This window comes from Rhineura floridana, chromosome 10, assembly GCF_030035675.1.
Source record: "Rhineura floridana isolate rRhiFlo1 chromosome 10, rRhiFlo1.hap2, whole genome shotgun sequence".
In the NCBI taxonomy this organism is placed as follows: Eukaryota; Metazoa; Chordata; class Lepidosauria; order Squamata; family Rhineuridae; genus Rhineura; species Rhineura floridana.
Window position 1 is genome coordinate 40330896 of NC_084489.1, and position 20935 is coordinate 40351830.

At 43.5% G+C, this 20935-nt stretch overlaps 1 protein-coding gene across 1 annotated transcript; it reads right to left on the reverse strand.

The window, feature by feature from the left end:
- Nucleotides 1-1694: 1694 nt before the first annotated feature.
- On the reverse strand, nt 1695-19789 carry NPY (neuropeptide Y). The gene is made up of 4 exons (XM_061586602.1): nt 19765-19789; nt 17744-17931; nt 5345-5425; nt 1695-1838 (listed from the first exon to the last, which is right to left on the reverse strand). Exons 2-4 carry the CDS (start codon nt 17929-17931, stop codon nt 1814-1816), a joined length of 294 nt encoding a protein of 97 aa, XP_061442586.1. The 5' UTR covers nt 19765-19789; the 3' UTR covers nt 1695-1813.
- Between the last annotated feature and the right edge of the window lie 1146 nt (nt 19790-20935).

A 20935-nucleotide genomic window follows, 5' to 3' on the forward strand; every position in this document is an offset into this window, starting at 1 on the left:
ATGTTGGTGCAGTGCAAACACACCAATGAAGCCAATCCAGAGCTTCTACCAGTGCGCTTGGGCGGCACTACCCTCTCCGCTGCCTTGCACCTGTTTCTGGTAAGTCCCAGCAATGCTGGTGATGGGAGGTCAGATAGGTACCCTGCCCTACAGACCACTATTGCCTTCCACCCAGCATTCCATAGCCACTAAACATGTTCAGTTCTCAACAGTTGTTGGTGTGCCCCTGCATCGGGTTGTTTTCCAGAGGGTTTTTTTATATATATTTCTGCAAACCCTTGTGGCTCCCCCAAGCCTGCTGTCCTTTCCCTCTTCTGCATGGATGGTGCCATTTGGGCTGCATAAGGATCCATGCTTGGAGAATGAGGGTGATATTTAATGTTAGTGCTGCTCAGAGTGGACCCATTGAAGTTAGTATGACCAGCTTAGGCTCATCAGTTTCAGTGGGTCTGCTTTGTGTAGGATTCAGTTGACTGCAACCCTAAGTTCCCTATTATGCAGATTGTTTTCATAATGAACAGACAGCTCTGCCGGATCAGACCAAAGGCCTATCTAGCCCAGCATCGTGTTTCCACAGTGGTCAATCAGAAACCTATGGGTAGCCCTCAAGCAGGATGTAAGGGCAACATCAACCCCTGTGACTGGTATTCAGAAGCATGCTGCCTCTGGTCCTGGGGGTAGTATATAAACATAGCAGCCATCTCCAATCTGGTGCCCTGCAGATATTTTGGATTACAACCCCAATCAGCATTGTCCTGCTCACTGGGGCTGAGGGGGATTATAGTCCAAAATATCTAGAAGTCAACAGGTTGGGAAAGGTTTGTATACAGGATGTTATAGCCATCATGACTAGTAGCCATTTATATACCTGTACTCTGCGGATTTATTGGATCCCTTTTGAAAGTCATCCAAGTTAGTGGTCATCCCACATCTTGTGGTAGCAAATTCTACAGCTTAACTATGCACTGAGTAAATAAAATGCAGTACATCCTTTTGTCTGTCCTGAATCTCTCACCATTCAGCTTCATTGGATGACTCTGGGTTCTAGTATTATGAGGAAAGGGACTCTTGTGAGCCATCAAGTAATACAGAAACCCATCTGCCATGAACAGTAGGCCACAAGGAGCCTGCATGAATCAAATGCTTCCCATACTCATTCTTCCATGGTCTTAAAAAACAATCATTATTCTTTTCTCAAAACAAAGTGGCAATGGTTTTAGGGTACATTTTAAATTAATTTTGATAGCCTAATTCACTGGATCATGGAAACTTTCTGTACTCTAAAAATGCTATCAGTGTTGAGAGGTCTATCAAAGCAATAAATAATATTCCGTACACTGATTAGAAAAATATGCACTTTCCACATTATTTTATTTTTTTTCTCAGTTGCATCATGGGCAGTAATTGTCATGAAACAAATAATGTTCTATAAATCAAATATTAAAAGTGAGGCCCAAGGCCAGATAAAATGTCAAATAAATGCCACAACTATTGGAGTTGGTACTGTGATTGTTGTTCATGCTACTTCAGACAATAAAGAGATTGTAACTTAATTTTAATAGCTTTTAAAAAATCTTTACCCATTGTAATGGGCCTTTTCTCCCACACACATTTAAAGTGTTACCATTTAGAGTGCACAAGTAATTTATTTAAATAAACATATGTACAAGAATGAGGAAGGAAAAACTCTACAGAATTCAGTACGATGGCTGCATGCACTGGGGGCGGGGGGTGAAACTCCCAAGTGGTCTTCTTGCAATGGGACATGAATTGAAAACTAGGAAAAATATTGAAGACAGACTGGTTTTTTCCATCACCACATTGCAGGATCTTCATACCTGTAAAACATGAAGAAGAAGAAGAAGAAGAAGAAGAAGAAGAAGAAGAAGAAGAAGGAGAAGAAGGAGAAGAGGAGAAGAAGGAGAAGGAGAAGTCCTGATGGTCAGTGAGAGAATAAAAGAACTTAAGCTATTTTTTAGGACCATTGTAAGTTTGTTTAAAGACATACATGGCGAGTTACCATATGCAGCCCAATTTATAGTATTATTAGACAAGAGGGATTGCAAGTCAAGATTTCTACACAGAATAATGAAAATGTAACATTTTTATTTTAAGGCTATTATGGGTTGAATCCAACAAAGACATTGCATGGGCAGAACAACTTCTGCTTGGGCAACGGAACTTCCTCTCCCTCTCTTCCCCTTGCACACCCCACAAATCTTGTCTGGTTGGTTGGCAAAAAACCCAGAGCAGATTGGGGGTGGGTCTGGGGGCATGCAGAGGAAGGAGAAGGAGGGGAAGTTCCACTGTGTGAGCAGACATCATTCGACTACACAGTGACTTTGTTAGATGCAACCCTTAACTCTGGATTTAGGCAAGTCTGAATTTGATTCTACTCTAAAGGAGCCAGTCCAATAAAATTAATGTTTATATGCCAGTGAAGAACACCACAAGGTTGAAATGGGTCTGCTGACTCAATCACTACTTTTTAAAAAAAGTTTTAAAAATATTTCTAGGCCACTTTTCCAGGCAATGTCCATCCAAACCAACTTACCAACAGTAACAATTAAACATAAAAGAAAGTTAACAACACAAGGAATAAAGCCCAACAAGTTCTTCAGAAATCAAAAGGCCAGTTGAACACAGTGATACTTACCATGTTTATCTATGATTAGACTTATTTCTCTCTCTCTTGGAAATAATAACCTTAGTTGTTAACAATGTGTTGGAAAATGTTTTTTGGTGTGTGGGTATTAGTGATGGAAAGATCTGTCAATCTTGGTTCTCTCCACTTCTCATTTTTCCAATCTCAAATTCAGATCTCCAGATTTCTGCAGCAGTTTGTGATTTTTTTAAAAAAATCCTTATGAAAATTCTGCAGCATTTTAGTGCGAATTCCTCCTAATAAAAACATTTTGATCTGTAGCTTTGACTAATGTACACTTTTTGCAAGCCATTTCCTAGTCATATAATGCATTATTTTCACTCATATAGTCATTTTAATGCACACTTTCACCTAATATATGCATTTTTGTAAACATTGGTTGGCGAACTGCATCACAAAGTGTGAATTTTGAAGGAGAACTGTGTTTCAATTCTCATACTGTTTTGGAAAGTGCAAATTTGATAGATCAGGCTGGAAATGCAAATTGAATCGAAATTCTCACTGGCTGGTATTCAACTAAGTCATTAGAGTAACATGAAATCAATGGTCATAAGTTAGTCAAGTCCAGCCAGTTTTAAACATGTACTTTGCACAGAATGGTTAAGCATGTTCTTTGCTCTCTGTTGTAGAAATCAATGGCTTACCTTGTGGCCCAAGTAATCTCTGTGGCTAGGAGTGCCTTTTACCAGCCCTGGCTGGTACATCAGCTGCAAACATTCATGGACTGTGACAGCCAGAGAACAGCTGTCCATGCATCGTTAACCTCAAGACCTGATTACTATAATGTGATTTGTGTGGGGCTGCCCTTGTATTGGGTCCAGAAGCTACAACTAGTGCAGAGACAGACTGCTCACAGGAGCAGGTTACTGGGAACATGTTACTCTGCTGATGAGAGAGCTGCACTGGTTGTCAGTTTGCTATCAGGCCAAAAACAAGGTACTTGTGTTAATTCACAAAGCCTTAAACAACTTGGGACCAAAGTACCTTAAGGATTGTCTGGCCTCTTATGCTCCACCTCAATCACTGAGAACCTCTGACAGAGCACTTCTGGTGGTTCTCATGCAGCGGCATCACTAGCAGGAGTGCGGGGGGGTGCGGACCTCCAGTGCACGCCCTCCCAGGGGCATGGATGAGGTGGCTGGGCTTGCGTGCGTGCGCGCATGCGTGCACACTCAAGGCCAGCCACCCCGTCCATGCCCCTGGGAGGGTGTGCGCCGGAGGGGCACCCAGCCGGAGAAGGCCTGGGAATGCCAGCGCACCTCCCTCACCCTGCTGACGCTGCTCCCGGTCTCTCCCACCCGCCTCCGAGGAGGAGTTGGAGCAGCCTTGCCGGGCAACGGCACGGGGCGGGCAGCTCTGGGTGTCACCCCCCTCATGGTGACACCCGGGTGCGGGCCGCACCCTCCGTACCCCAGTAGTGATGCCCCTGTTCTCATGCCCACAAGGTTTGATAGGCTGCTCTGTAGAGCTCCCTACCAGTAGAGGTTTGGCAGGATGCCTGCCTTCCCTGTCTTCTTTAGATATCTTCTGAAAACTTTATTGTTTAGAGAAGCCTTTGCAATACGATATTTTTAACCCACCAGTATTTACTGATGATTTTTAAGTGATGTTCTTAATTATGTTTCTACTTATTTTATTGTGTCTGTTGTATAGCTCATTGTTATACTTTTATGATAGTGTGGATTATAAATTCTCCAACAAGATAAATACATCTATAAACTTTAGCAGCACACCACCCTATTTGAATAAGGTAGATGCATAATGACTTGGCTGAAATTCAGATTTTTTTTCACAGACAGAGGAGAAAAGAAGATATTTGTGATTAGTAGAATCCCAGTACTGCATGTAACATTCTGCATGTTTGTAGTCCTAGTTTGGCATTATTAGTTAGTTTTCATCAACCCAAGAGCAAAGAACAGGGAACACATTGAGCAGCCCCACCCCTGACATTACATGTTCCTTCCTCAACAATGATGTGTACAGCATATATGTATGTAGGGAGGATAACATCACATGTACTGGTGGCTCTGGTCAACGGGCAGTGAATCCATTCTAGGTTTTAGTCCAGACTTTCCAGGAGCTGTCCAAGGTGCTGAAACATGTTCCCCAAATAAGCTCAGTACCTTGGACAACTCCTTGCATTTGGACTAAAACCCAGAGCAGATTCACTGCCTCACTAACATCGGAGCCTTCAGTCTCTGGTGTGTTTTTTGTCTCCTTGAAGACTACAGTTCTAGATTCTGAGCAACCCTTTGTACATACAACCATATATGCAGAGATCCACCTCCCTACAGCATTCATGCTGTGCACATGGTTTTTGGGGAAGGAGTATGAAATAAGGGTGGGGCTAATCAGCATGGTCCTATTCCTTGTCCTGCACTAATGAACATGGGAGATAGTAATGCTCAGACAGGGCTTATAAAACCAACACACAAAAATGAACACTCTACAGAAATTTGTTTTCCCCCTACTTTGAACTGTGAAGTCAGGTTTGGCAACCATCAAAGAACAATACAGAAAATGGTTTTAAAGCAGTGGTCTAGAACTGGATCCACTTCTGGAGTTTGCAACATAAAAATGAACCTTTTATTTGTGTGTATGTGTGTGTGTGTTTTAAATTATGTTTTGGTAGCGTAAAGAAAGTGCTATGCACCTTATGAAAATAACTTTTATATTTACCTAGATCTAGGAATATTTTCTGTGCTTTCTTGCAACAAAAGATCGGAGATCAGTGTCTCTGGGCTGGATCGCTTTCCATACCTGTTAAATCAGTTTTAAAAATACATACATTTAAAACAGATGAAGTTAAACTTTTACATGTTCTAAAAAATGACAAAAATAAATCAAATTAAGTACTTTATTTGGTGCTTCACCGACACACCACTTTTCTGTCAGATTTCCCATGTAATGCAGTGTGAATGAAAAGAGAGGTCTTAGTTCAGAGGTAGAGCACATGTGTTGCATGTAGAATGTTCAGTCCCTGGAATCTCCAGTTAAAATGATAGGAATGGTAGCAGCTGGAGTGAAAGACCCCTGCATGAAACCCTACAGCAGAAGTAGCCAACAGATGTTAGACCAGGAGCAGATCACCAGGTGGGGTGAACCAAGAGCAATAGCCTCCCAGCTGCAGCATTGATGCCAGTTACCAGGAGGGCAAAGGACAAGGAAATGGCAAGATCAGGGCTGTATAGATGCACCAGTGGGAGCACCAGATTGGCTCCACTGGTGCGTCTGCACAGCCCCAACTTCACCACTTCTTCACACCTCCCCCTCCTGGTAAGCATCAGTGACACTGCTGCTGGGAGGCTATTGCTGCAACTTTGTCCCGGATGAGCCACTCCTGGTTGAACTGCAGCTCCCATTAATCCAGATAGCATGGCCAATGGTCAGGGACTGTGGGAGTTGTGGTCTATCAATAGCTGGAGGACACCAAGTTGGTTGCTGCTGTTCCAGAGAGTCACCACCAGTCAAAGTACAATACCAGACCAGAAGGACAAACAATTTGACCTGGTATAACGCAGCTTCTTTTGTTCCTCCATCTCTTCTTTATGTCTGAGAATCTATGTTTGACGCAAGTAGTCGAGAGAGAAGGAGCAGCTGTTTGGTCCTGTAAGGTCACAAATCAGCAGAGTCCACAGCAACCTGAGATTAGTGTGAAGATGACAATAGTGAGCTTCAGCAGGTAGGATGGGTGGAATGAATGAATGAAAACAGGAGGGAGAGAGGTGGCTTGATAAGACATCTCAGAGTAGCTGTTGCAGTGGAAATGGAGGTTTGCCCTGCAATGAATACAGAGCAGGCTAAGACATTTTGCTGCCAGAAACAAAGGACAAAAACCACACATACCCCAAATCCATGTACTAATGAGAACCAGACTGGAAGCTGAATCTTGCTAGTGATAGGTATTTATTTATTTAGAATCATAGAATAGTAGAGTTGGAAGGGGCCTATAAGGCCATCAAGTTCAACCCCCTGCGCAATGCAGGAATCCAAATCAAAGCATTCCCGACAGATGGCTGTCCAGCTGCCTCTTGACCACGTCCAGTGTCGGAGAGCCCACTACCTCTCTAGGTAATTGATTCCATTGTTGTATGGCTCTAACAGTTAGGAAGTTTTTCCTGATGTCCAGTCAAAATCTGGCTTCCTGCAGCTTGAGCCCATTATTCCGTGTCCTGCACTCTGGGACAATCAAGAAGAGATCCCAGCCCTCCTCTATGTGACAACCTTTCATGAACTTGAAGAGTGCTATCATATCTCCCCTCAGTCTTCTCCTGGCTAAATTATTATTTGATTTATATCCTGCCCTTCCTCCCAGTAGGAGCCCAGGTAGCATCTTCCACTGCACCTGAGGGCAGCAGACAAGCTTAGGGTGTGCAGGGCAGGCCATGTGACACTCCCAGCTCCTCCAGCACCTCTCTGCTGCTCTCCACTGCCCAGCATCTGCTGCCTGAGGCAGTTGCCTCATTCTGCCCGATGGTTGGGCCAGTCCTGAATGAACAAGCAGAGAAGGGGACTAAAGGTAATAGATGCACCATATAGTTTTCAGCCCTACAACAATCAAAGTCCCTATTTTGACAGAGTGGGAACTGAGACTGAAATAGAGATACCTGCCAGAAGATCCTGGGAAGCTCACAAACAAATATTACCTGTTTGTCTCCAGCATTTTCTAATTAGAAGAATACTGGTCATGAACACCAGTGTTCCATTTATAGCAGGGGTGGGGAACCTCAGACCTGGAGTCCTCTCTGTCTGGCCCTCAGAACTCCTCCCAAGCCACATATCTCCTCCGGCCACGCCCCTCACTGGTCCTGCTTCACACGCTATCAAATGTTTTGACGTGTCTGGGACGTGTCTTTGAACTCTGATAATGCCTCTTGCTAGCCTTGGTTGAGGACAGAAAAGGGTACGAGACCGTATGTGGAAACTAGCCTACTGTACAAAGGTAGAATTTACATTGGTTGCTTCACCCACTTTTGCCTTCAGTCCCACCTACTAGTGGTATGTGGCCCTTGGAAGCGTGCCCTGAATGGCTGGATAGGGTTCCCCATGCCTGATTTATAGCTATTATTGCTAATTACCATTGATGGACCCTATCACATGTAGGGCAACCAACATAGGAAAGTTCATAGCTCAGTGACAGAGTACATGCTTTGCGTGAAGAAGATCCCAGGTTCAGTCCTCAGCATCTCTAGGGAGGTCTGGAAAAGGCCTGTGTTTGGAACCCTGGAGAGTGGCTGCCAATCGGTGTAGTAGGCAGCACTGAACCACAGAGATCAATGATGTGACGCAGCGTAAACAGCTTCTTCCTAAGTTTCCAAAACCCAATAACCCTTTTTTTAAAAAAAAAAACAACAACCCTGTTTTTCCATAGCAGTTGTGTACATTAATTACACAATATACAGACAAATGTTTTCTCTGTTACATTTAGATGACAAGATTTCTTTACTCGGTACAAACAAAGCATTTCTGAAAGTGAAGAATCTGAACAGAAGCAGCTGCATTCATCAACCGCCCCTACAATAATTTAATGAAGCATAATGCTGAACTCAAATGTGCTTCTACCCCCAGATGATCCAAGGCTTGTTTCTGCTTCCTTTCTTTAGTGAACTGAGAGAAGGCCAGAGCTTTAACAATAGAGTGAGTTAATATCCTTAAGGAAAATGCCTGGGCTTTTTGTATTAGTTTACCAAATTAAGAATCTGATCCTGCTGCCCGTTATGAGGTAAAATTCTTGGTGATGTCAATTAAGAGTTCTTCTGGATGATGTCTTTTTACAATAAAGAGGAGGCTCAGCTGTAGTAAATATAATAGAATTCAAGCAAAATTGCCACCCACTCTTGCTTTAATGCCATAAACCAGGACCCTAATTTCAAAGGAAAAAACAACTCTAATACCACGAGACTAGGTTTTTTTGTTAGTTTGAGTCTTGCTCAAGACTCTCACGAATTTCCCCCTAACCACATCTTTTTAACCAAATCAACAAAGTTTTTTAAACAAACTGGAAACTGGCTTCCCACACGTTTGCCTGCTTTGTTACATCATCGCATGTAGGTGATAGCCCTGTTAACTGCACAATTCTATGTCTGTTGACTCAGAAGTGACCATTGAGTTCAGTGAGACTCACACCTCGGTAAATGTTTGGGATGGCAGCCTAGGATTGTTTGATCTCTGAGTAATTTCGCCAAGAAGACCAAAGATGGCAAGATATTGTTACTATGGATGATTCTGATGGTCATGTTATTTGTGTGATGATTGCCACTATGCATGGGGCAGAAATGTGGTTCAGTCCGCTACATAATTTGCACTTCCCAACCCAACACACAAACTGAATGTTACACAACTATCCTTCCAAATGCACACTTCTCTGAATGTTGTGATGCAGTTCTTCAACCAAAAAATACGCACAAAAATGTGTATGTTAGGGGAAAGTGTTCATAAAAATGTAATATTACTGAAAATAACACACAAAAATCAATTACATTAGAGGAAATGGTTTCAAAAATGTGTATCTTAGGAGAAATGTGCACTAAAATCCTGACATATTTTCATGAGGACTTTTATATTAAAAAATACAAGTCACAAACTCATGTGAAAATGTGGCAAACCAAACTAAAGATGGGGGGAAATGAAAAACAGAGAGAAACTCAAATTTACAGATTTGCCCTTCCCTCATTGCATCTGTTGCAAACTAACCTGAAGGACTAACGTTTCAACGCAGAGCAGAGAGACACTGCATGCACACCATATATTTAATGCACATTTAAAGCATATTTAAAGCACACGACAAGGGTGCTGGAATGTACAGCTCTTTCAGGGATAAACTACAGTTCCCATCATTCTTTGGGAGAAGCCATGTGCTTTAAATGTGTGTTAAATGCATGGTGTGTATGCAGCCACATTCATCACAGAAGCTGACCTTTTCATGTCCAAAAAGCAGAAAGTTCTCAATGCATGATGTTAATAGATTATACCCTCTATGTGTATTCTGTATCCTGCATGGGGTGAAGAAGTTGTATATTAACTGATGATCTACAAACTAGAGGAAAGAGACTCAGGATATGGGGGGAGACTCATTATGACCAGCGGGCACAGAAAGAAGAGGATAAGTCGGCCAGCAGGTCTGACCTTGTAATACACAGTGGTGGCTGATGCCCATTGGGACAGGTAGGGAAAAAGGCAAGGAGACCAACTGTGGGTGGAGCCAGAGCCAATGACAGACAGAGCCACCACCTGACTGGTCACAAATAAGAAGGCAGGCAGATGGGGGCTGGCTGAAGGTAGAATGGGTGGGACAGTGCCCCATTTGTCCTAATGGACCAGCTTCCACTGCTAGTATATATACAGAGGATGCTATTTCTGCAGTCTTCCTCCACAACAGCATCACTAGTAACACCACACAATGCCAACAAGTACTACTGCAATTGCACTAGCTGCTCCCAGACAGCTTGGAGGGCTGCTGAGCCTTGGCATGGGAGTCAGACCAGGCTGTGGGCTGGGCAGAAAGCAAAACGTTTCAGTTGTACAAATGTTATTCTAGGTATCACCTGAATCCTCTTGAATAGTGCATTTTTAGGGGACTAACACAAGCACTCTTCTTGTTGCTGGTAAGAGAGGGGGAGTTAATGCAAGAATATTGTTTGAGATGTTTCTCACAGTATAAGCACATATTTGGCCCATAAAACTGGTCTATAAAAATCCCTTAAAGGGTTCATGCACAATGTACACCAGAAGAACCTGCATCATGATGGTTAAATAGTGTAATAAATGTGAGGGCTACCACTGGCCCAGCTGTTGCTCATATACTCCAACATATACTCCAGCTCCACTCCTGATTCTCTCATGATTCGGAAGTATACTGGCTTCTGTTCTGGAGGGAGCAGTGCATAGCCACCATGAGTAGTAACAACCAATGGCTTTATCTCCTATAAAGTTGTCTAATCCCTTTTAAAGCCACCCAAGTTGGCCACCATCATCACTACAACTTGTGATAGTGAATGTGCTGTGTAAAGGAATATTTCCTTTTGCCTGTCTGGACTCTTCCAGCATTCAGCTTCATTGGATTGCCCTGGATTCTAGTATTACAAGGGAGGAAGGGGGACATCTCTCTTTCCACACTATGCTTTTTTTTTTAACTTCACTCATCTACTCTCCTTTTTGCTAAACTAAAAAGCCACAAAACGTGTAACCTTAAACCAGAGGTTGGAAAAGGTACTTTTTTAAACTACAACTCCCATCAGCCCCAGCCAGCATGGCCACTGGATTGGGCCAATGGGAGTTGTCATTCAAAAAAGTAACTTTTCCAAGCTCTGCCTTTAACAAAGGAACAGAAGGAGACAGGTCTGGGTCTCATCCTGCTGGAGACTTAGAAGGATGGGGATTTTTCTCCTCCATCTTGAGTCTTTTTTCCCAGAGGCAGCTGATGCCCATTGGGACTGGTGGGGCGGACGTCAGGCAGCCCATCTGTAAGAGAAGGCAGAGCTAATTAATTCTGGTTTTGTCCCTATCCTCCTCTCTGCAAAAGCAACACTGAGACTAAGGAGGAGGAGGAGGAGGAAGTTGACAGCCAGGGCCACCTCTTAGATTTATTGTAAGGAAGGAGATAGCCTGGGTGACTGAGCATGTATGGGTGACTGAGCATGGTGGGGCAGTGCCCCAGTTGCCCCAATGGATCAGCCTCCACTGCCTTTTCCACAAGAGGAGATGAGGGCTGGAGACCGACTGAGGTCTTGTATTCCAATTTGCTTTCAGACTTTTTGCATCTAGTCAGATATTCCTTCCTTTCTAAGGCTGCATACACACCATATACTTCAAGCACATTTAAAGCACATTCCCCCCACCCTAAAAAAAAAAAGGAATCCTGGGAATGTAGTTTACCCCTCATAGAGCTACAATTACAGCAGCCTTAACAAACTATAGCTCCCAGAATTCTTGGGTGTGTGTGAGTTGAATGTATAGTATCTATGCAACCTTAGAATATTTTCACATGGAAGGCTAAAATTTTTGTTTTAATTGTTCTATAATGGAAATGTAAAACCTACACCAATTGTAATGTACATTTCACTTAAAAAATGGCCCATTGATCTAGGATTAACATTTACATTTGGTAGAAATCATGAAAGAAAGGCTGCAGACACTTTTTAAAGTCATGTGTGGAAATGGTCTAACTATACAGGAAGTACTGCTGGAAACACATTTTTTCCAGTAGAAGTGGCTGTTAATAAATACATTAACTGCGCACCTTTTTCTGTTAACTTCTTATGCCTTGCATTTTGATCAGGAAGCAATTTATTTGATACCATTGAAATCAGTTCAATTTCCTTCCAAGAAATATCTTGGGGGGGGGAGGTTTGTAGGTCAGTGATGGGTAACATGTATTGCATAATAAAGTATTGTCTGAAATAGCAAAGCACAATCGGATAATAATGAACCAGCTTATTAGGACTAAACTAGATGTACCATTATTAATATTTTTAGCACTTGTGTGCCTGTTTTTTTAAACAATAATAGCAGCATAGCTATCCCAATTGGGCTTTGAATGTGGAATGGAGGAGGGGGCTATAAACCATTCATGGTCCCATTAATTGGGAGGGCTGCCTGCTATTTGCAATGGGTAAATATTGCATTTGTCCATTTTCTCCTATTGCAAGTAGGCATTGCGGGGAGGGGGTCTGATTTGGATTGGGAACATGGCAGAGGCAAAGGGTTAAAGTCCAGAGAGACAGACAGACAGAGAGAGAGAGAGAGAGAGAGAGAGAGAGAGAATGGTCCCAAAATGTTTTTTTCCTGCACATGCTAAACAACAACCTAGCCACACAACAGTTAATGATATGAATAACATCAACCCTAGTTTGGGATGAATATGCATTATGGATTCATAATTTATTTCAGATATAATTTGAAATTCTTGTATCAAGGTAGAATGGACAATTCACAAACCTTGTATTCACCTCCATTGATATTGCCTAATTTACCTTGATAGATTTGTTTGTCATTTGTTCCTTATTTCAGGGAATGCTTCCTTATTTAGTATTAAAATGTAGGGTCCCTTGTCAGTTAATAGGGAATACAGTTTTTCCTTTCTTTTCTTCTTTTCGCCTTGGCCACTGACCACAGTGCGCATAGCACACAGAGTTAACAGAAGGTTGGCTTCTGACCAGGGGTGGGCAAATCTGTCAATGTCAATTTTTTTGCTTCTCATTTTTCCAAATATTAAGTTCTGTTCACCACATTTCTGCATCAGTTTGAAAAAAAAGTCAACATGTTTGTGTGCATTTCCCTAATATACACATTTTTGCAAGCAATTTTCCTTAATATAATGCATTTTTGCACGTATTTTCACTAACATATGCATTTTATGTATTATTTCCCCTAATATACACATTTTTGTACACATAATATGGTTGGAGAACTGCATTGCAACATTCTGACCAATGCAAATGTCAAACAATAGCTGCATTTTGATTCACGTATTGTTTGGAGAAGTGTGAATTAGGTAGATTTGCATTAAAATGCAAAATGAACTGATTTGCTCCCGCTTCCTTTCTTCTGATATATGACTCAGATGTCATCTCCTTACAGTGTCACAATCTTCCTTATTTTTCAGGTACAAACCCCTACCAAGGTCCATATTTTCACACAGGGCTGGATTGTCCAGAAGAGCAATCCTACCTTCCTCTGTGTACACATGGAGAAACGAGATATAAGAACCACTTTAACCACTTATATTGACTGCAGTAACTTTGGCTGGAAAACTGCAACTACTATGGGAAACAGTGCATGTTATATCTATGATCTGTTGGCTGACGCAGTAGGTTTATTCTTGTCAGCACATCCAATTAAAATCTTAATTTAAAAAGAGGTATTTTCATTGGCTTCTTCATTTTTTTGCATTTTTTTTGCACAGAGACAGTAAGTTCTCAGTTTGCTAAGGCGTCCTTAACAAGATGATATGATCATCCTCCCTTCTAATTCAGTTCCTCCAACTGTGTGAGCACAGAACCAGTGACAACTTAATTAAAACGATCTCCTCTGGTTTGAATAGTAAAACAATTAGGGCATGAATCAAAACTGGACTATGTTGTAATCACTTCCTGGGACTAAATTGGACATTTAATTGGACATCCAGCTGAATTGATCTATTGTGGCATCCAAGCGGAAAGGATATTCCTCAAAATTTTAGTTTTTATTTAAACTCTGAAATGGATTCCATAGAAGACTTTCTCTCTCCCACCACAGTGATACAATCTTGTTTCATTTTTCCTAAAAGGGTAATTCCAGCCTAACTTTTATTATACATCCATCCTAAACACCTGTAACTGAAAACATTTATTTATTTGGATTTCAAAATTTTATAATCCACTTTTCAACAGCAACAAAAATAAAAGTGGAGAATGAAAGCACAAAAAAATATTAAAAATACACAATTTATTCAGAAGTCCAATCAATGCAGCAGAAAAAGTAATATATAATCCAGCGCCTTTTTAAGATAAAAGATCAATCCCTTGGCTAAACAAAAAGTTTTGAACTGTTGACTGAATGGATCAAGTTTCTGGGCCTGGTGTATCTATTGCAGCATAGAGCTTTTCTAATATAGGAACATAGGCAAGAAAGAAGGGTCACTGGAGAATGAATGAAGGCCTTTCGATCTTTACCAAAAGAATGGATATTCTTGTGACAAGTTTCCAGGAGAGACTGCTAAATAGCATTTTTGCAAATGAAACATTAAAAGCACAAGCCTATGAAGGTTTATCCATTCCAGACGTTGGTTCTACTCACTGTGCTCAGTGCAATTTGCTTCCAGGTACGTATACGTTGGATTGCAGCCTTTTGAAAAATTATGAATGTATAGGACAAATATCCTGCCCTGCACTTTCTGCAACAACTCTCAAGCTTCTAATCCTTACATTTATAGACCCCCAGATTGACTGGAATGAGGAAAGACAATAGTTTAAAAGATGAAAGTGGTTTGAAAGAGTCTTTGATTCCTATGATCTTTACCAGGGGTAGCCAACCTACTGCCCTCCAGATGTTGTGGGACTTCAACTCCCATCAGCCCCATCTAGTGTGGCCAATAGTCAGGGATTATGGTAGTTATTATCCAACAACAAAATCCCGGGGGGGGGATTGACTACCCCACTATATACACATATACATGATCTGAAATATGAAGCACGAAGTAGTTTGTGTTACATTAGCTAGTACAAAGTCACCAGGGGCCATTTTGCACAATAACAGTTTCCTTGTGTATCTATAGCTCTCAGGTTCACTGTCCTGTCTGGTGTGGCAAGCACACATGCATCTCTTTTTGCTGCATATTACAACCTTGAAACTGTAAAGATTTCTAGAACTATTGAAATCCACATGTGGGTCCTGCTTTGGCATTGCCAAAGGAGAGCTTAATTAACTGTTTTTTGGCTGAGGAAACAACATGTTTCTACATCTGCCATTCAGTCACAATGTGTCCAAACTGGCCTAACCCTTGAATTAGTGGCACTTCAGGTATGTACTGACAACCCAAAAATGTGTTTTTGTTTTGCCTCAGGCTGTACTAGTGCTAGTTCAGTGGTGATTGCCTGTTATCATCCCCCGCACAATTGCTCATCATCTAGCCCCCATTCAAAGGGGAACTTATTCTTTTGGAACAGAAGGAGCCCTATCTCTTGCTACCACAATTGCTTCTACTTGGATGAGGAGGATTTCTTTTGTCTTCAAAGACATGTATATGCAGGGATGTAGCTGTCCTGGGTCTCAGACCCTTACTTTTTTGGGAGCCAGGCCGCAGCAGGGTCCCTCTGTCTCCAACCTCCTTTTCTGCTGATTGGAGCCAAGCAGAGTGAAAAGAAGTGAGCCAGACATTGAGAAGACTCTTCTCAGTAGCTAACACACTCCCCTTTCATCCTGATTGCCTCCTAGAGACACATGTTATTGTGAGAAAATGCACACATGGGAAGGACTGGGGCATGTGGAGACGACGATGGGGAGCGAGCAAGCAAGGGAAAGTGAAAAGGAGTAGGGGAGGGGAGAACTTGGGCTGAAAGGAGCTCTCTTGCTCCAGTTTTTGTTTTTGTTTTTTTTTGTTAACAAGAATCTCATTCTCTTGGAGGTAGGGGAGGGGGAAGATGTGTGGTTTTGTTCCAGCCCAAAGTTAGGAGTAATAGGGGAAGAGGAAGGAAAGAAAGAAAAAATGTGTTCAAAGGGAAGGGGAGAAAGTATCTGGGTGGGTGTGATGTATTTCAGCTTTTAATAAAGGTTAGGATCACAAATATCCATGCTTACATTTTGTCCCAAAACTCACAAGCCCTGCCCAAATGTAGTTAGTCTGAGAATGGTACCCTAAAAGGGAAACTCAGCAAAGGATGTTCCTTACCTTAGTCTCATTTTATTGTATAATATTAGAAGGGGGCGTGGCGTGACTATCAGGAAGGGGCCCTGCATTCTGAATTTGTCACTGCACTACCGTGTATATGGAGTAGGACTGGAGCACATAATTGTCTTTCAGAACAGGGGTGAGGAGCCTCAGACCCAGAGGACAAATGTGGCCCTCTGAGCCTTTCTGTCTGGCTCTTTGGACTCGCCCTAGGCCAAGACCTTTCCCGGCTACACCTCTCACCAGTCCTGCTCCACCCCTTCCTCTTGTGCTTAATTGTGATAATGCCTCATGTTTGCCTGGAGGGAGATGTGTGCATGTGTAGAAACATCTGACTATGGCTGGCAAGTAGCTAAGAGTCACATTCACCACTCTGCTCATTTTTGACTCTGGCCCTGCCCACCCCTAGCATGCAGCCCCCAAAGGATTTTCCACAAGGGAATGTTGCCCCCCCCAAAACTAACTCTTGTCAGTTTCACCAAGCTTCTCCAGACTCTTTGTTGAGAAAAGGAGAATCCTTTGTCAGCTTCAACTGCTGCTTTTAAAACCAAACAGAGCTGGAGGGATGCCAATGAGGCTTGAGGGGTGTGATTGCACGGTTCCTCAGCCCCAACTCTGACTACTCATCCACTGCAGGTGAGAGAAATGCATTACTTAATGCTTGGAAAATTGTACTGCAACAGGGGAACAGTTGTTTGTTTAATTACAATAGATGCTCACAGTTGGGGAGGACAGAGAAACAGGATGACAAGGGAGAAAACACACAAATACAACAGTTAGGGATGAACCTCATCTGGATTCTCAGAAGGAAAGGAATGAGCAAATAGCTGGTATATAAACATCCAAAGTTTGCTGCAGGGACCAGAGTCCTAATGCATTTATTTAATAGTTGGGTAGAAGGGAAGAATTTCCCCAGGCGCACCTTATCCTATCACAGCACTACAGTGGTGACAAATGTGCCATGGTAAAAATCTCCCATTTCTACACAAATGAGTGTAACCTAATTGAAATTCAGGATAAAAATAAGTGATTGGCTAGATTTTATTCATTTTATATGTTCTTGGTGGGGAGGATTGTGGCTTTCCAGACTGCAAGTCCTTCAAGAACATAGATCTATTTCTTTCTATGTGCACTACACAAATGCTTCTTTTGGGACAGGGCAGGCTACCAATCAGGGATGGCTAACCTGCGGTCCTCCAGATGATGTTGGACGTCGAGTCCCATCATCCATGACCGTTGGCGATGCTGACAGCAGCTGATAGGAATAAGAATCCAACAATATCTGGAGGGCCACAGGTTAGCCACCCCTGATACAAATCACAATGAAGAAATAACATTATTCATATACCCCTATCTCCCATTGCACCTGGCAGCCATATCATGAATGGGTGGTCCTTAGCACCTTGCCGTAAAGGAGGAGAAGAGCCATAGCTCAGTGGCAGAGCATCTACCTTGCATACGCAAGGCCCCAGGTTCAATCCCCGACATCTCCAGCTAGGGCTGGGAGACAGTACTGCCTGAAACCCTGGAGAGCAGCTGCCAATCAAAGTAGACAGTACTGAGCTACATGGTCCAATGGTCTGATTCAGTATAAGGCAGCTTCCTACGCTCCTATAACTTTAGAGGGCGATAAAAATTACTCCTTACATGATGGGCGTCCTCACTGTTTTCCCTTTTGCTACATAGTGTGATGATGTCTGTTTGGTACCTACCTCTGTCGTGTGATGAGATTGATGTAATGCCTCAGTGCCGAGTAGTATCTAGCCATGTCTTCTGCAGGTGCATCCTCACCAGGACTGTCCGGTTTGGATGGATATGCTTCTGCCAGCGTCCCCAGGCAGATCAGCAGGCACAGGGCAAGCGTCATCACTGACAGCCACAACCGCATGGTCCCTTGCATCTGTAGGACAGCAGGGGAGGAGGGGGGAGGGGAGGCAGGGAAGGCAAAAAGGACCACATTAAATATCGCTTGCCACCATTGTGTCTTTGCGCAGGGGCAAAATGGCAGCACAACAGTGATCCCTGTGCTCAGAAAGACGCTTTGAACAGCAAAATTGCACAAATATATTAACAATTGTTTGCCTGTAGCTGAATTTCTGGGACTTGGGTCTGCTTGGAAACCTTGTCTTTTGCCGTGGAGAAGCCAACAGATGACCCCCTAGTGTGCCTGCTGGTTGTAGCTACTTTATGAGAAGAAGCAAGTGTGGTTTTGAGGGTTTTACGGTTTGAACAAACTGCCCTGTGACCTTTTTTTAAAATGAAAGATGGTATATATACCCTTTAAATAAAGAAACTCTGTACATTTTCCAAGACTGCGTCTCAGTGTTGGAAATAGATTCAGGGACAAAGTCAAAGTGAGCCCAGCCTCAAATTCAGCCCTGCATTTCCCACATCCAGAATCAAACCTAGAGGGTTTTCTTTTTGGCTAAATGTTTGTTAATTACACCTTCAAAGGATTTTACAGAGTGAGTAGATCTTTATTTTCCATTCTGCTTCACAAAGAACAATTCTGTGAAATTTAAAAGCTTGCATGCCCTCTCTCCAGGTAAATTGGTTCAGTTAACATTCTGATTTTTATTTTATTTTATTTTGTGATTCTCCTAAATTTTCCTTGGTGTAAGCTTGTTTTTAAAATAAGCCATCATAGAAATTCCAACAACCTTTTCTTGGGTTATTATAAACTATTTATAAAAAGAAAGAAGAAACCCAATGAACTGGCAAGTTTTTCCTTGGAAGAGGGAAGTTTGTATTTGTAATTAGTCATTCTAATTTTATAGCGAGTCAGACTATTGGCTCGTCTGGCTTAGTACTGTGTACAAAAGCATGGGCTCTTCTGTCTCACTGAGCTCGGGACCCTCCCCAAACAGTCAGGAATTGTTGGTTTCCAAATGTATTATACCCCAGATCAAACATTTTTGTTTGTCATATTGGTTCATGAGATTGTAAAAGCAAATGTCCATGATAAGGGAACTCCGATCCCTCGAAGGCAAACTTGGGATGGAAAAAGTTATTTTCGCAAAGGAATCCAGGAATGGGAACGCAGAACATTGATCTCCTCCACTGGACTAATACCTTTCCTCAAGCTGCCATCCGCAACACTAAGGAGTCGATCCGATGGAGTTCAGCGGGACAATCCTACATATAGGAGGCTATTCCAGAGTAAGTACCACTGATTTCAGTGGGGCTTACTCCCAGGGAAGTGGGTGCTGGTTGGCAGCCCTATTCGCGAGCGGAAAGATCGTGCTTTAGGGGAGTCGCGCGTCAAAGTGTCCAGCCTTTGAAACAAGTCACATCTGCCTTGACCACAGGCTGAAAGCTTGGGTCCTAGCGGAGAACCCTCCGAAGAAAATTTTTTAAACGAACGAGAGCGAGACATCGATCCATAAAGAGAGAAAAAATTGTCCGCAGGTTTGAGTACTGATGAGAGAGGCAAAGCAGAAGAAAGCCGAGTGAAGGGACTCTCGGCAACCTGCTCGAGGGACATCAAACTCTGATTGCGGAGCTTTTTAGAGTCCTAGAAAACTTGGGAAGAGCAGGCAGACTGGCGCGCGCGAGACCTGGTAGTCAGCTAAATCCTACTCCGAGGACAGACCCACTGCTCTGAAGGAACCTCCGTTAGTTATGTCCCCTCAGTTCAGTGGGTCTACTCCGAGTTAGTAGGAGCAGCGCTGAATACCGAAGCAAGCAAGCGCTGTGAGAGGGGTGCGGGCTGCAGAGCGACGAGACGACTCACCTTCTGCGCAGCTGAGGCTCTCCTGGCGTCGGTGTCGCTTCCTGGGCGAGGGGCTCCGGCGCTCTCCGATGTGGGGCTGCGCGCCTCGGCGAGGTTTTTTATGGCTTTTCCAGCAGGCAGGAGGGGCCTCCGGCGATCACGCATCGGTGACTCCAAACCTCCCCCCGCCCCGCCGCCGCCACGCCGCCTGCGCCCTGCTGCCGCCCCGAGATTGGCGACCGAGGCTCCTCCATCGCTTGACACTGACATGCACGGGGACCGGGGAGGGGGCGGGCTGGGGGAAAGAAAGCAGGAGAAGGGGCTGAGGGGAGGGTCGCCCTGCTGGCCGAGCCATCTCTAGGCAGACGCTCGAGAATCCCTAAGTTTTGTTTTGGTTTTGATGTTTTCGATGCTTCCTTCCCACCACCAAAACACCCCCAAGGTTTGGACAGCAGATCAAGCTACTGTCATTACAGCTGGGGGACCCAAGCGACGGGCGCCTCTTCCCTCAGGGCAAGAGCACCGCTGGGGGATCATTCAGGTATCCTCACTCGCTCCACCCAAGCCCTCTGAACAGAAGGAGAAAAGAACTAATTTGATCCCTGTTCCTTCAATGGGGAGGGGAGGGGACCCCCTCAGATGTAGTATATCCCAGATCAAAAACAGCTGGCAGAGCAGTAGCTGCAAGACAGGCAAACATACACACAGGGGGTATGGACTTCCAAGGGAGCATAAATGCTGTCCTGCCTGGCACCCAGGAGATGCACATATTGGTATCTGGTACCTGACAGGCAGCATCTGGAAAGCTCTCCCCTTCCCTCTTCTTCTCCTCCAGCTTTCATCTCCAGAGAAGACAACAACTCTCAAAGAGCTCAGTCCTTCTTGTAATCCCAGCGTGTCAAATTCACAAATCCAAAGATTGAATCTTGCCACATTTGAGCTGCGTAGCTAGATGCTGCCCCACCGAGGGAGGCAAGGAGGCCTTGGCATTGCACCTGTATTTTACCACCACATCCCGGGACTTCACAGGTTACTCTTCGGACACAGAGATTAAGTTCCAAACTGGAGGGAAAGCAGCGTTTTGTTAAGAATGTGCACATGGTGCCGTAAATGTGTGTGCAGCTCAGTATTGTCTGCACCAATGTTCTTCAAGCAGGGGTCCCAGATGTTGTTGGACTACAACTCCTATCAT

What these genes read in the sequence shown, in the direction of transcription:
- NPY (XM_061586602.1), bottom strand. Translation starts at nt 17,931, where the DNA reads ATGCAAGGGACCATGCGGTTGTGGCTGTCAGTGATGACGCTTGCCCTG. An exon ending in AATCTCATCACACGACAGAG is followed by an intron (nt 5,426 to 17,743) that starts GTAGGTACCAAA and finishes CTGATTTAACAG; the next exon opens with GTATGGAAAGCGATCCAGCC. An exon ending in GAAAATATTCCTAGATCTAG is followed by an intron (nt 1,839 to 5,344) that starts GTAAATATAAAA and finishes CATGTTTTACAG; the next exon opens with GTATGAAGATCCTGCAATGT.